General features: G+C 32.9%; 1 protein-coding gene across 1 annotated transcript; it reads right to left on the reverse strand.

Moving 5' to 3' along the window:
- Positions 1-5,070: 5,070 nt before the first annotated feature.
- LOC113396098 (CXXC-type zinc finger protein 1-like) lies at positions 5,071-9,487 on the reverse strand. The gene is made up of 10 exons (XM_026633887.2): positions 9,290-9,487; positions 9,081-9,202; positions 8,559-8,722; positions 8,135-8,258; positions 7,701-7,808; positions 7,420-7,609; positions 6,887-7,084; positions 6,457-6,663; positions 5,586-5,833; positions 5,071-5,260 (listed from the first exon to the last, which is right to left on the reverse strand). Exons 1-10 carry the CDS (start codon positions 9,314-9,316, stop codon positions 5,158-5,160), a joined length of 1,491 nt encoding a protein of 496 aa, XP_026489672.2. The 5' UTR covers positions 9,317-9,487; the 3' UTR covers positions 5,071-5,157.
- Positions 9,488-14,773: the final 5,286 nt, after the last annotated feature.

Consider the following 14,773-nt stretch of genomic DNA (forward strand, 5'->3'; position numbering starts at 1 on the left):
ATGTTTATTCACAATAACATTGATCATTTTGATAGAAAAAGTGCGAATGTAAGTGTTAAAGCCTTCTTGAATAAAGTTTAATTTGATTTAAAATAAAAATACTCTTATATAATTCATAAATAAATGAATCATCATTCATGCGTTTTTGTTAGAGTTAAGTTAAGAAAAACATTCAATGCAAGAAAAACGTAACTTCATCGCTGCACCTGCAAACCATAAAATTATTCAGTAAGGACGAAATAATCTTTTATTGATTGCTCCATCACATTACTATGATACGCATAACCAGGGGCAGATGGCGGACACAATACGAATTGTCCAAATTATATTAAAGGTATTTGTCACATTTGACGCTAAATACGTTCGTATGAAGTAAAAACGATGGATCATGGAGCAAGAAGGGTGAATCTAGAAATCAGGAATTATATAATTCTCCCATTTTAATACAAAAAAGTTGAAAACTGAAAGCCAAAACAAATTTATTATTAAAATAAAATAAGTTAAATTATTTAAGACAAGACTATTTATTTTATTGATAACAATAATTAAATTAATACATTCAGCGTTGTAGCTAAAACTAATTCCAAATTTGTCAAAATAATACAATTTTAACTAACAAGCTTAACCCAAACATATGATTACTTTTTTAAATAATCCACAACCTTCAAGTATAGGACGAAATAATATTTAATACTCGTGGTTGCTATAATGTAGTATCGAACCTTTGCCCAAGTATGGGACCTGCAAATGCAGGCAAACTCTACATATTGCCGTCATACTTCTGAAAGCTTCTGGTCTTTTGTATAATAGCCAACCAAAGCCTTATACAATAAATAAATACATCTATTATACACGACCATTAATAGTTTTATATGTATATGTGCAATGTTATCTCACTGACTTCAAGCACGTAACGGAAAATAAATCATTTTAGAACCGCAAAACGTAACTATAATTTCCTTATTGAATAATGTTTATAACAATTTAAATGACGATAATAGTAAAATAATATCCGAATAAACTTTCCTTCCCAAAAATAACTGCAAATTTTATTATATACATAAATTAATACACTCATATTTAGCTATAAAACGATGCCAACTAATGGACCGATAGTATATTTTTAAAAGAATATCAGAATTCTAAACTTTCGTATGTAATTTATTCTACGAAAGAAATTTTGAAGAAATTTGAAGCATTTTTTTTCTACAAATATATCATCATTATATGATTTTCAAAAATACGTCTATTTTTGTAGGAAAGTATGCTTGAATTCTTTAGTTTGTAAAAATAAAATTAAATCCGACGGTTGTCGACTGTGTCAAATTATGAGATTTAGTAAAACATGTCATATGAATTACACGCTTCAATTACAAATAGGGTTTGATATTAAAATAGAACAGAGGGTAGGCGTCGCACGTGCGCCCTCAACTATAGGGGACGCGCAAAATATGTTTTGATATGATAACTAACTGTAGAAATTAGCATTGTTCTCTAATTGGTTTTAGAAGTCATCCAAGAACAATGTTGAATGAAAAACTATATAGAAAGATTCGAAATTTTGTTTCCTTGACATTTCAACAACGTGTTTCCGAACTTAATAAACTTGAATTATATCTTTATAATATTTCGTGATCTTTTGGATTTTAGGTATAATATCGCAATAAGGTTACCAAGAGTAAATAATTAGAATTATTATATATAAACAATAGCCTAATTTATTTATAACTTGGTCTTGTTTGTAGTTGAATTTCTTTATAATATTCTCAAAAATACATATACTTATTTATTTATTGAAAAAGTTACACCAGCAACTTATCGCTAAGCACTTAAAATTAATATCTAATGTGGGTAACATTCAAAGTGATATGTCTTTAAAGGTGTAAACAACATTGAAGAAAGTATAGGAACTTATTCATACTTATAAATGCAAAAGTAACTTTGTCTTTATGCCTTTTTGTTACTATCTTTTTGAAAAGAGTTAGCATTGAAATTAACTCTACAAGGCGGTAAATTTTGGCGGCTTTTTGATAGAAATAACCAACAGTGATATAGAGTTATTTTTGGAATTAGAATGGGGATATAATTGATGAAATGTGTTGATTCATTTATTTATATAATTATCTAATTAGAAATATCACAACCCAATTTTTAAGATTTTTATTAACTTCATCCCAATAAAAATAAGCAAATTTAATGTCTTAAATAAGGGAATGTAAATTAGTATGTAGTATCCTTCAAATTAAAAGATAGAAATTTGAACTACCATATTAGGTTCTTCTTTCTTTTTTATTCTATAAGATTCCACGGCTAGCTCATATAAAAAATTAGATAAATACGGCATATTGCTCAATACAAGATTATATTAAAGATAAAAAAGCGTGAACTTAGTATTTATAGACATCTGAGCAGGATATATAAAAAAAAAAAATTCTTTACTGACATACTCTGTAATTAAAATGGCGGAAAAGAGTAACTACTGAGTTTCTTGCCGGTTCTTCTCGGTAGAAACTACTTTCCAAATGGTAGCTTTTAATTTTAATTCAACACTGTAGCATGACGATTCAAAAGTGCTTTTATGAGCCTGTAAAGAATGTTTCGATTTTATTAATATTGATTTAATCAAATTATACAATAAACACGTACTTTCAATTGCACGATAAGATAACTTATACAATAGTGCTAAATTAATATTATTATAAAAATATACTTTATATTATGTCAGCACTGCGAAGCGTGTTCTCAGTATAAGACAAGTTAGGCCATAGTCCGCCACGATGACCCAATACGTGTCAATTTACTAACCCAATTTTAACATAACAGTACTCTTATTACTTATTATAAAAATAGAGTAAAATTTATAATCCGAAAGCTTTATATAGGAGCCAAATAATTCGGAGAAATTTCCCCAACAGCGATACATTTATATTAAAGATAAATTTTCCGCATAAACGCCGATAAAGCGATAATACGATTTTAATTGTACGGAACCGTGCCTAAAGCGAATGATGCGCTTTTGTGTCGAGCCCTAGTTGTGCAAACTACGGTAGGGAGATTTATTAAACTACTCTGTAATGTGATTATTGAAAAGACCACTGGCGTAAGATCAATCCTTCTAGCTGTGCTCAATATTTATGTTTTTTTCTTTTATAACGGTAGGCAGACGGTAAAATTTGTCACGTAAGTGTAACGTATATGACATTGGCGTCGTAATATCAACGATTCCTTACATCGTCTATGCGCCAAAAACCTTAAACTAACGAACTAAGATGTTATGTCTGTAGTTAAACTGACTCACTTACTCTTCCAACCGGAAGACAACAATGCTAAGTATTGCTGTTTGGCGGTACAATATGTAATGAATGTGGGGTACTCACCAAGACGGGATTGTACATAGAGTTACCTCAAACTTACTTTAATTTTTATATTTTTCTTTTGTAGATTTTAGTTTGACAAAGTATTCATTTCATATTTATCCTTATTAAAGTGATTTGTTTATACACTATAAAATTACCTTTTAAAAATTATCATTTTATGTTTATCAATAAATATATTAATTGCCATTTCTTAGTAGACATCAGCTAAGAAACTCGGATTTTACGAAACTCCAGCCCTAAGGGGGGAAAACGGGGTTTGGGAGTTTGTGTTTTACAAATTTCGCGCAGGTAAAGCCGCAGGTTTATCTAATATATGTATATAAAACAATGGTATGTTTCGATGTTTCTACTGAGTAACTTTTTTTTTTTTGTAATTGGATTATTTGTAGTTATTTTTTAAAAGCTCTGTCTATGTTTTCGTTCTAGTTTCGTTCTACCTTCGCTTTGCCCAGCGACGAATTTTATAAAGAATTTTTATGTTGTAGTATGTATATGTATTTTAAGCAATAAATTAATTTGTGTAAACATTTAAACAATTATTTCGGACATTAAATTCATCATCACCGATAAACTATATCGGTAAACATATATAATTTGGATTCTCCCAATATAATCTTATAATGCTTATAAATATGTAAAACAATTACAACCTCTACGAACCTAAAATCTGAGATCGAATCTTAGATGGTTGGGGGGACGTTGACGGTGTAAAGATGACTTTAAATTCACAAGTTTAATGTAAATGAGTATCTGTAAGGTGGACAAGATGGATATTTTAAAGTACCTATTCATCAAATTTCAGTATTCATTAAATCACAGATATATAAATAGTTTACTTATATTGAAATTATCCTCACATACTCGTAAATACAATCGACTTTTAGTTTATAAGGATCTCATTTTGCGTGATCCATCCAAAAATTCCAATTTCATATGGCATTTTGATAAACAACTTATCTGAAGTTTTCATGTGTGTACAAATTAGTATTTATACAACTGAACACTACACACCGACCATAACTGTTAACGTTGAATGAGTGCCGGTCGTAAAAACACGACTGTTATTTTTACCAAAATACTGACAGCGTTTTTGCGGGAATAAAAAATATTTAAAATTTAATTTAATTTAATGGCAAGAAAGCGTATTTTTGTGTCTTTTTACTAGGAAAATCAACATTTTGAAGTACTTTTTCAAACATAGTATAATACACTATTAGTCGATGTAGAAAGTAGTTTTTGAAACGAATATGAATTGCACAGCTCTGAATATGGACCATTTCCTAAATTCGCGGAATAATCGGAAACGGTAAGAAAACTTCAGTCCGGCTAACTTAGTTCGAACTAAAAGTGATAACAAACACATTCACTCAATTGAATGTTTGTATGCCGAATATTGCCATTGGTGGCTTACTAATGTCATTATTTTTTTTTTTTTTTGGCGTGTCACTTTCTATAAATGAGCAAAATGAACGAAAAAAGGACCCATCTGATATAAACCATATAAACATCTCTTAAATTAATATATGTATAATTATTCATTGTATTTCGCTGGGACAAGGTTACGTCCACTTTGTGAGAATCTATCAAAAAGCAAAAAATTTAGTAAACAATGGCAACATTAATACTAAATCCTTGCCGAAGAAATACACGTGTAATTAATTCCAGCATTATCTCAAAAATAATAAAACACTCGTAATATAATTATGATACTTTATTATTTATTTTTATTATTATGCATAGATCTAGTAATTGTCGAAACTTTTGAATTTTTGGTCTTTTGTCATGAACCTTCTTTCAGCTTGCCGTTCTCGTTTACTTTTGTGATTCGCTCCATTACTTCATGGTTATATGTCGAATGTAACATCAATCCGAGTACACCGGCTCTGTGAAAATTTTCAAACATACATATCGAGAAATATAATTTTAAAGTTAGACGTCAAAGAAAATCGAGCCATGTTGAAATTAGAAATATTTGGATAATTATGTAATTATTATGTTAACCGTAAAAAGACATTTCTTCATAAAAACAGAAGAACGACTACTTTGACAAGTCTATTGTAAACTGAATTAATTTAATAATATCGTGATCAATACGAAAAACTTTATGTATATCAGGAAATTATTCAAACAAGAAAATTGATCCACTACAAGATTTTGACATAAGTAAAGGAGATTTGATTGTTTATGTAATTAATAATCCTGATGTACCTAGAAGCCATAGCCAGACGTATATTTCTTTCCTGCTCGACTAACTCGTCCAGTCTCAGCCACTGGCGGACTCTTTCCATGTCAATTTCAGCTCGACGCAGCTTCTCCCACTGGTAGTGCTTGAGACAGGACTTCTTTGGGGCGCGACAGAACTCCCCAGTCGGTTCGAACACGTTACGCACTAGTGGACATCCACAAACATCCGTATCACTCACTTTTGGATCTTTGAAATGTTCTGGACACATCACCTGTAAACAAAAAAAACACAACATTATTTAATTTCAAATTATCTATATTAATACTACAAATACGAAAGTATCTCTGTCTGCCTATCTGTTACATTTTCACGGCTACAACACTGAACCGATTACGAGGACTTTTTTATATCTGATACCCTAACACGATCCCCTAACACGCGGGTAAAGCCGCGGGCCATAATTGGTATGTCTATATAGAAATATTTTTTATGTAAAGTTGATGGTTACCATATTTATTTATATTATTTAACTGATTTAAAGACATCGCATGCCAAATACTATAAAAAGCCAAGTGAATTTTCTTATAAACACTATGACATCACAATAGACAATTAAAACACGCGTTATCTAGATCTATATTTGTTTATGGTATTTGATATCAATGGCAATTGGCAATTGTTTTAAGCATCCGATTATAAAGTTAGAATCCAATGAAAAAACATTGATTATCACTCATTTATTTATTTATTTATCCACTTTTAAGCCTATTTATCAAACAGAGCATTTTATTTCCTTCTGATTTCATAAATACACTATTTATATATAAATCAAAGAATCCTTCCTCCCAGTAACCAGAGACAATAACGCGGGTCTAAATGTATTGCTTTACTTACCCGCAGCCTCTTACAGTAGGTGCCATTGATGGGGTTATAGTAATCACAGAACATGCTCTGCCCGTCGATTCGCGTGCGATGCCTGCTGCCGAAGGACGCCTGCGCCTCGTATTTGATAAAGCACTTTTCCATGTGCTTCACCGCTGTACGAGAGTGTATTTCGTGGCCGCACGTGATACAGTACATTGACGTTTCATCATCCGCTTCCTAGAAAAACAACATTACAACCGTCAAACGCTAATTCTTACTAACAGAACAGATCAGATATTATCAAATGTCAAAATTAAAAGTGAACTATGATTTAACTGTAACCCTGTTATTCAAATTGTAGTTCTATTACCTAACGAATTCAAAAAAATAGGTATTTTTTATCTCGCTTTAATTGAATGAATACTGTCTAACAGACAGTGAAGTAATCATGTGAATGCACCTTCTCGTCGCTGTGCACGATGGTGGCGTGGCGCGCGCGGGCCAGCAGCGTGTCCAGCTCGGCGTGCTGCTTGTCCAGCGCGCGGAGGGCGGCCTGCGCGCGGGACAGCCCGCTGCGCACCACCTCCAGCGACTTGCGGTTCTGCTGCTCCGCCACGCACGAAGACAGCGACCACTCCTGGATGCGCTGCGGGAGCACCTGCGGGGCCACAGACTCGTTACGGCCTGCATTTACTTCGCGACCCTTCTCTTCGACTCCTGTGATCCTCACTCTCAAACGATCACAAACCCCTTCAAAGATGATTAAATGTAATTTAGAATTCAAATTTTACAATTTACGAATTAACTAAATACCTCAGTGCAGTTTAGGTCTCTTTTAAATCTAGTAAATATACAAGTTCCCCTATAAATTCTAATACTAAGCATATAAAATCAAAATCTACACTAAAGTAGGGAAAACTCTTATTAAATATTATACCTAAAACTCTAGCAATGTCACAGGCTTAGCTATTCTTCAGCATGTACAATTCCCACCTGGTATATCCTAGTAGTGGCTAATCTCATGCCGCACTGTGTCGAGCAATACTTGGAACCATACTGAGCAGCGCCTGAGCACTGAGGCCCATAGCATTGCCTCGGTTCAGCAGTCTGCAAGTGCGATATGGATTCCTCTGGTTCATATACTTCACGTTCATGATGTTTCTTCTTAATTCTGTTGCCACTGCTATTATTTAGAGAGAAAATATGATTAAATTTAATAGCTTTTCAGTCAATGACCATTTCCATTTATAAAACATGTTTTTTTAAACCTTTACCTTGACACTCTAGACGTCTTCTTACTTTTGACGCACAATCGTTGACGACATTTTATCTTCAGTTTGTTATTTCCCCCATATTTATACATATCTTCACATGTGTCACAACTAAAAAAACAGATAAAGTATTATAAAAAAAAACTGTAGAATATGTGTATTTCTTTTTTCCTTAATCTAGTAACTGTAATTAGAATATCTGATAGAGAGAAAACTATCGAGGAAATATATAATATAATTAATATTAGGTTGGCAAAATATTTCGACTGACCACAGAGGCGCCTCTGTTGTCCTTTCCTGTACCACTGACAATGTATATGATAATTGGTTATGAATTAACAATGCAAAAGTGTATCAAGAATTAAACAAACTCATTTTTGCATTTAAAATATTAAATAGGATTAAATTATTTTCAACTTTGGATGAATTCAACTCACTGTCCACAGTCATTTGTCTGCAGACACCCTGAACAATCCCCACAGCCATCTTTGACTGGTCTCTTCGAAGACTTGTTTTCTGAATGGTCTTTCTCTTTGCGTTTTTTCTTTCTATCGTCTCTACCTGAAATTATATAACTAGTGTAACAAATTATTCATTTTTGACTTTATTTGATCAACGAATTATGGATGACAACTTTAAACAAATTGTAAATTTTCATAAGATAAAATAATATATTTTGTACTCATATTGTTCTAAGCAAATTACACATCGCTGCAGGAAATATGTAAGATTTTATTTTAACTAAACGAAAAATCTGATAATAAATATCTGAATGAAAATTTAATTCATTTTGTATTGATCAAATTTATCATATGCCACATTATATATAAAGATTTTCTGCTAATTATACGCAGGTCACACCTGAATCACCATCATTTTCTCTCTTTTGAGGTCTAAATCTTGTTTTAAGTGTGGGGTCCTCTTCACGACAGCGATCACAAAAGTAATTCTTAATGTATTTGGCCTCCCTTTCTGATATATTTATACAATCTCCGTGATACCATTCCTCACATGAATCACAAGCTCTGAAACATAATACAAGATTTAATTATGCATTTTGGTAAATTTATAGCTATATAAAGTAGACATCATTATCAATAGACCTAATAAGGAGTAGATATGGAGGTACATTAATGGCACATTTCTTAACCTTTTCTTTTTAATAATAATGTTAAAGTGATAAGTATATACTAAATAATAATAGTATAATCAGGTGAGTAGAAAGAAGATGACATGCAAAGATCTTCATCCAACAATTAAGACATTCATTCAAGATTTAGTACAGCTATAACTTATTATAGCCTAGTAGGCTACCAACTAGTTTCATTATTTGAAATAACTTTGAGACATTTAAGAATAAACTAAGTCTCGAGGCAAACTTACATCATAAAACGCGAACTATCTGACGAGCGGCATATGCAGTAAGCCTGACCAGCTTGGTTCAATAAAGTTGTAATCTTTGACTGCCTTTCAGGAAGATCAAACTGTTTGGCAATGTCCGCTTTCTGAAAAATGGTAATGTTCATTGAGTTATTTTAAAGGTTATAACAAATAAATCAGTAATAAATCAGTAATTTATAACAAATACTTACACTCTGTTTGTACTTTTTATCTCCCATTGTATAGTTATTCAAAAGGTAGTTTTATATTAAATCGTCGTTTTCTTGTATACTTTAATATTGGAGATGACCAGTAGATACTAATCGGACGACATATAAACATTAAACATAAAGAAAGTCTAGTAAGTTATAATATTACTAATAAATGACATTTTAGTTTATGTCTTCTGACTTTTCTGACAAAATCATAGATATAATACACAACCTCGTGCACAGACTCACATGGAAAATTATTGACTCTTGTCTGTGACAAATATGATATCGTAAATTTATATGTTTACTGATTAGAATTGAATCATTCGACTTTTAGTTATAGATTTAAATGTAGAATTTAATTTTAAAGTAACATTTGTTGTCGCTACGATTTTTGAAGCGGGCAACATTAAAAAAAAAAGAAAACATTGGCGGGAAATTTAAGCTCTCTTCTGGATACGCTAGAACCGGGAACGTTGTTATAACATTATTTTACATTACTGTATTGTTTTACTTTAATTATTAACTTAACCAATAAAGAAATACCTTATTAATTAATTTCGAGAGTTATACATACAACTTATATAAATACACCGTACAAATAACTAGCAGCAGTTAATTAACAAATAACTTTCTTTTACATCAGAAGTGGGATAACGAATAATACGACCGACAGGATGCCGCGAAACCGAAAGCGAACACGTAGCAAAGTGAGGAGGAATCCATCATCGTCGAGTTCCACCTCATCAAGTTCATCATCATCGTCTAGTGAGAGGGATCGCTGCCGGCGTCGCCGCCATGTAAAGAAGTCTTCAACCGTGAGTCAAAATACCATCTTGTCGACTGTGATACCAGAATTTGATCCTTTGAGTGATAATATCGATATGTGGATTAATGTGGTAGAAGCTAATGCCCGTGCGTTCGGTTGGTCAGATGCCATGACTAAATTTCAAGCATTACAAAAATTAAGAAAAACTGCCCAAGTTTGGTACGATTCGTTACAAAAGACTGAAACACGTTGGACTACGTGGAAATGGCGGCAGTGGCGTGATAGGTTATCCGATACTTTTCAGGTAAAAAGAAATACCTACATTTTGTTAAAAGAATTAATTGACACGAGGCCTTTCGAAGGGCAATCACTATATGAATTTTTTTTTCAACAAAAATGTAGAATCGATAAGTTATCACTATCTTTTTCGGAACAAGACATCATTTCGATTATTGTAGGAACAATAGGTGATAAAAGTATATCGATTGCATCGGAATCAGGTAGTTTTAGATATTGTGACGAATTAGCGTCCTTCTTACATGCCAAAGTGTATGAGTGCGAAAAAGAAAAGAAAAGTAACCAATTAAAAAACAATTATATATCAAAACAGGTTTTTCAATCTCGAAATGTACCTATGAATAATAATACAAGTAATAGTTTGAGTATGAATTATGCCGATTCAGGAACTAAAAGTAGCAATATCCGTTGCTTTCGTTGTGGAGAATCCGGACATAAAAGAAGTGATTGTGATGTAAAGGGTAATATAAATTGTGCGTTTTGTAAAAAAACAGGCCATTTAGAATTGGCTTGCATGAGTAGGTTAAAAATGAAACCGGAAAAAGATGCCGAAGTTAAATTTATTAGCGAGTCCGAATCGAAACAAAAATTTTTTAAAAACATTTTAATTAATAGTACTTTTGAATGTCGTGCATTTATTGATATGGGTAGCGATTGTTCCTTAATTGTTTCTGACTTTGCTGAAGAATATTCATTACAACCGTATAAATTGCAAACCCCAGTTTCTTTATTCGGGTTTACAAATGATCATAAGATGATTGTAGATTATGGGGTATCTTGTACAGTACGAATGGACGATGTAGAACTTCCCGTTAAAATGTATATTGTTAAAAAGTTATCTGGTTGCGGGGTACTCATAGGTAGAAATTTTACTGAAAATAAAAGCATAATGTATAGCCGTATCGGTAATTCGTTGAAATTTAGAACCATTAATGAATTTAGTAATGAAAGCGAATTAAAAATATATACCATAGATAACAAAACAAATAAAGAATGCCTTATTAAAAATATTTTGTCAGACTATCCTAAATGTTTTACGAATGATTTGAGTACCCTGGGCAAAGTACCTGGTATCGAACTCGAAATTGAACTAGCGACCAATAAAGCGGTTGTACAGCGCCCTTATCGTATGTCAGATCGCGAGCGTATAATTACGCGAGAAATTATCGAAGATTTGCTAAAAAACCGCATCATACGTTGCAGTAACTCGCCATATGCTAGTCCCGCATTATTGGTTGATAAAGCTTCCGGAGAAAAAAGACTTTGTATAGATTACCGAAAATTAAATAAAATCACAATAAAAGACAAGTACCCTATGCCACTTATTGAAGATGTAATTGATAGGTTACGCGGATGCGAGTATTTTACGGTACTTGATTTAAAGTGCGGCTACCATCATGTTATGGTTAAAGAAAGTGACGTGTATAAGACAGCATTTATCACTCTGGACGGGCATTATGAATTTTTAAGAATGCCGTTTGGCCTGTGCAATGCTCCTGCCGTTTTTCAAAGATTGATGAATTCTGTATTAGGTAATTTAAGATTTAATAGGGTCATAAATTATATGGACGATATCTTAATAGCAACAGAGACATTAGAGGAAAATGTCACCTGCTTAAGAAGTATCTTAGAACTCTTACTTGCAAACGGTCTAACCGTTAATTATGATAAATGTTTTTTTTTTAAGGATGTTATAAAATTTTTAGGTTACGATATTTCAAAAAATGGAGTAAGTCCGTGTCAAAAAAAAATTAAAGCTATTAATAACTACCCTAAACCGACAACAGTTCATGAAGTAAGGCAATTCCTTGGATTAATAAATTATTTTAGAAAGTTCATTAAAGATTGTGCTTTGGCATGCCGTCCACTTAGTAACCTTTTAAAGAAAGACATAACATGGAAATGGGAAAAAGTACAAGAAATTGCCTTTGATAAATTAAAATCCATTTTAACAAGTGATACTATACTGTTAATATTTGATCCTAAGTTACCAATTTTTCTTTATACCGATGCCAGTCGTGAGGGCTTAGGGTGTATTCTTATGCAAATGACCGAATCAGGGGAGAGGCCAGTTTACTTTTATAGTCGACAAACAAGTAGTGAAGAAAAAAAATACCACTCGTTTGAACTTGAGTTGTTAGCGATAGTGGTAGGATTAAATAAATTTAGACACTATTTATTAGGATCAAACTTCAAAATCATAACAGACTGTAACGCGGTTCGTCATGCTTTAAATAAACAGGATATTGTTCCACGTATTAGCAGGTGGGTATTGCAAACCCAAGAATTTACGTTTGAGACTATCCACCGACCAGGAATTCAAATGCAGCACGTGGATGCCTTAAGCAGGAATCCTGTCGTCATTGCTAACCACAATACTTGTGCAGAGAGTAGTGTTTTGTTCATTTCAGAAGGCGATTGGTTGCTGTCGGTACAGCTACAAAATCCAAAAATTTGCATCATTAGAGATATTTTACAATCAGGACAGGCCGAGTCTAATATACAAATATTTAATAATTACGAATTACTGGGCAATAAAGTGTATAGGCGCACGGAATTCGGTAGACGCTAGCTAGTTCCAAAACAATGTATCTGGCAGGTAATCAGAGCAAACCATGATGAAGTTGGTCATTTCGCGGTTGATAAAACTGTAGAAAGAATTAGTTCAATGTATTGGTTCCCTCGCTTAAAGAAAACTGTTACTAAATACATCAAAAATTGTCTTCAGTGTATTTATTTTAAAAACTTGCACGGAAAAAAACCTGGCAAGCTATTTCCCATTCCTAAATATGCGAGACCGTTTCATACACTTCACTTAGATCACCTAGGCCCATTCGTAAAAACCACTCAACTAAATACTTACTTATTGGTAATAGTAGACTCTTTTACTAAATTTGTTTTTATTTCACCTGTAAAGAGTACAAAAAGTAAATGTGTCATCAATGAGCTTAACAAGATATTTAAAGTATTTGGAAATCCAAAAAGACTCATATGTGATGCAGGTACTGCGTTCACGTCTAATTTATTTAGTTCATTCTGTAAAGATAGAGGGATACGACATCACATTATAGCCACGGCCGTTCCTCGTTCCAACGGGCAAGTTGAACGATACAACCAAACTATATTAGAGTCGTTACGCACAATGGGGGCCAATAGCGAAAACAATAAGTGGGACCAACATATTCCTACAATTCAACAAGGCATTAATAGCACTATTAACAAAACCACATCGGCGGTTCCCAGTGAAGTATTCTTTGGCTATCGCTTAAAGATGAGCCATGAAAACATGATGGACGAAGAAGTACCTATTGTGGACGTGACTAAATTAAGAGCAAAGGTCGATGCTAAAATTAAAGAAAATGCTTGTAAACAAAAACAAGCTTTTGACGCAAAGAGGAAAGAAGCCCCTATTTATAACGTAGGCGATTTGGTGGTAATCAAGATTCCTAGTTATAACAATGAGGGCCAGAGTAAAAAGTTACTGCCTCAGTTCAAAGGGCCTTTTCAAATAAAGCAATGCCTAGGAAAGGATAGATATCGCGTGGAAGATATGAGAGGAGCTGAGAGGTCTTCGAAGCGATACAACGGCGTCGCTTGTGTCGAGAACATGAAGGCGTGGATAAACATATCCAATGATGAGTAAATGAGGATGTTGTCAAAATACATATAAAGAAAAAAAAAAGACTGTAAGTTACTTAAATTTAATGCCTTCGACGAATATCAATGTTTAAAAATATAGCAATTGTCTAATGTCTGGTGTACAAAGCTGTCAACAGAGTATTGAATCATGGTGATCGTTAAAAGCATGTGACAGGCATCTATGTGAACGCTGTCTCTTGCGAAAGATAACATGGTGATATGCAACCTCAGTGACCTAAGGTGCTGCTGGTTAAGCCATGAGGTTTGAATAAGTTAGCCGCTGATGGGATAACTTGAATAATACCTACGTTAATATCACAATTACCGTGATGAGATATCTGGTTGAAGCTTGACTGAGTAGTATTCATTATGGGATATCACGTGTACATCCTTATATGAATACTATAGTTTTTTACATATATATAATTTTAATTTTAAATATTATTTAACTTTCGTTTACAGCTGTATACACCAGACTAAAACGTCATTCGAGGGCGAATGCGTCTGCAGGAGGGCCGGATGTTGTCGCTACGATTTTTGAAGCGGGCAACATTAAAAAAAAAAGAAAACATTGGCGGGAAATTTAAGCTCTCTTCTGGATACGCTAGAACCGGGAACGTTGTTATAACATTATTTTACATTACTGTATTGTTTTACTTTAATTATTAACTTAACCAATAAAGAAATACCTTATTAATTAATTTCGAGAGTTATACATACAACTTATATAAATACACCGTACAAATAACTAGCAGCAGTTAATTAACAAATAACTTTCT

The sequence above is a fragment of the Vanessa tameamea genome, chromosome 19 (genome assembly GCF_037043105.1).
Source record: "Vanessa tameamea isolate UH-Manoa-2023 chromosome 19, ilVanTame1 primary haplotype, whole genome shotgun sequence".
In the NCBI taxonomy this organism is placed as follows: Eukaryota; Metazoa; Arthropoda; class Insecta; order Lepidoptera; family Nymphalidae; genus Vanessa; species Vanessa tameamea.

Bases quoted from the DNA above. Each gene is read 5' to 3' on its own strand.
- LOC113396098 (XM_026633887.2), bottom strand. From the start codon at position 9,316: ATGGGAGATAAAAAGTACAAACAGAGT. The intron at 7,809-8,134 runs GTGAGTTGAATT...CTGTTTTTTTAG, and splicing joins CAGACAAATGACTGTGGACA to TTGTGACACATGTGAAGATA. The intron at 7,610-7,700 runs GTAAAGGTTTAA...TCTAAATAATAG, and splicing joins AAGACGTCTAGAGTGTCAAG to CAGTGGCAACAGAATTAAGA.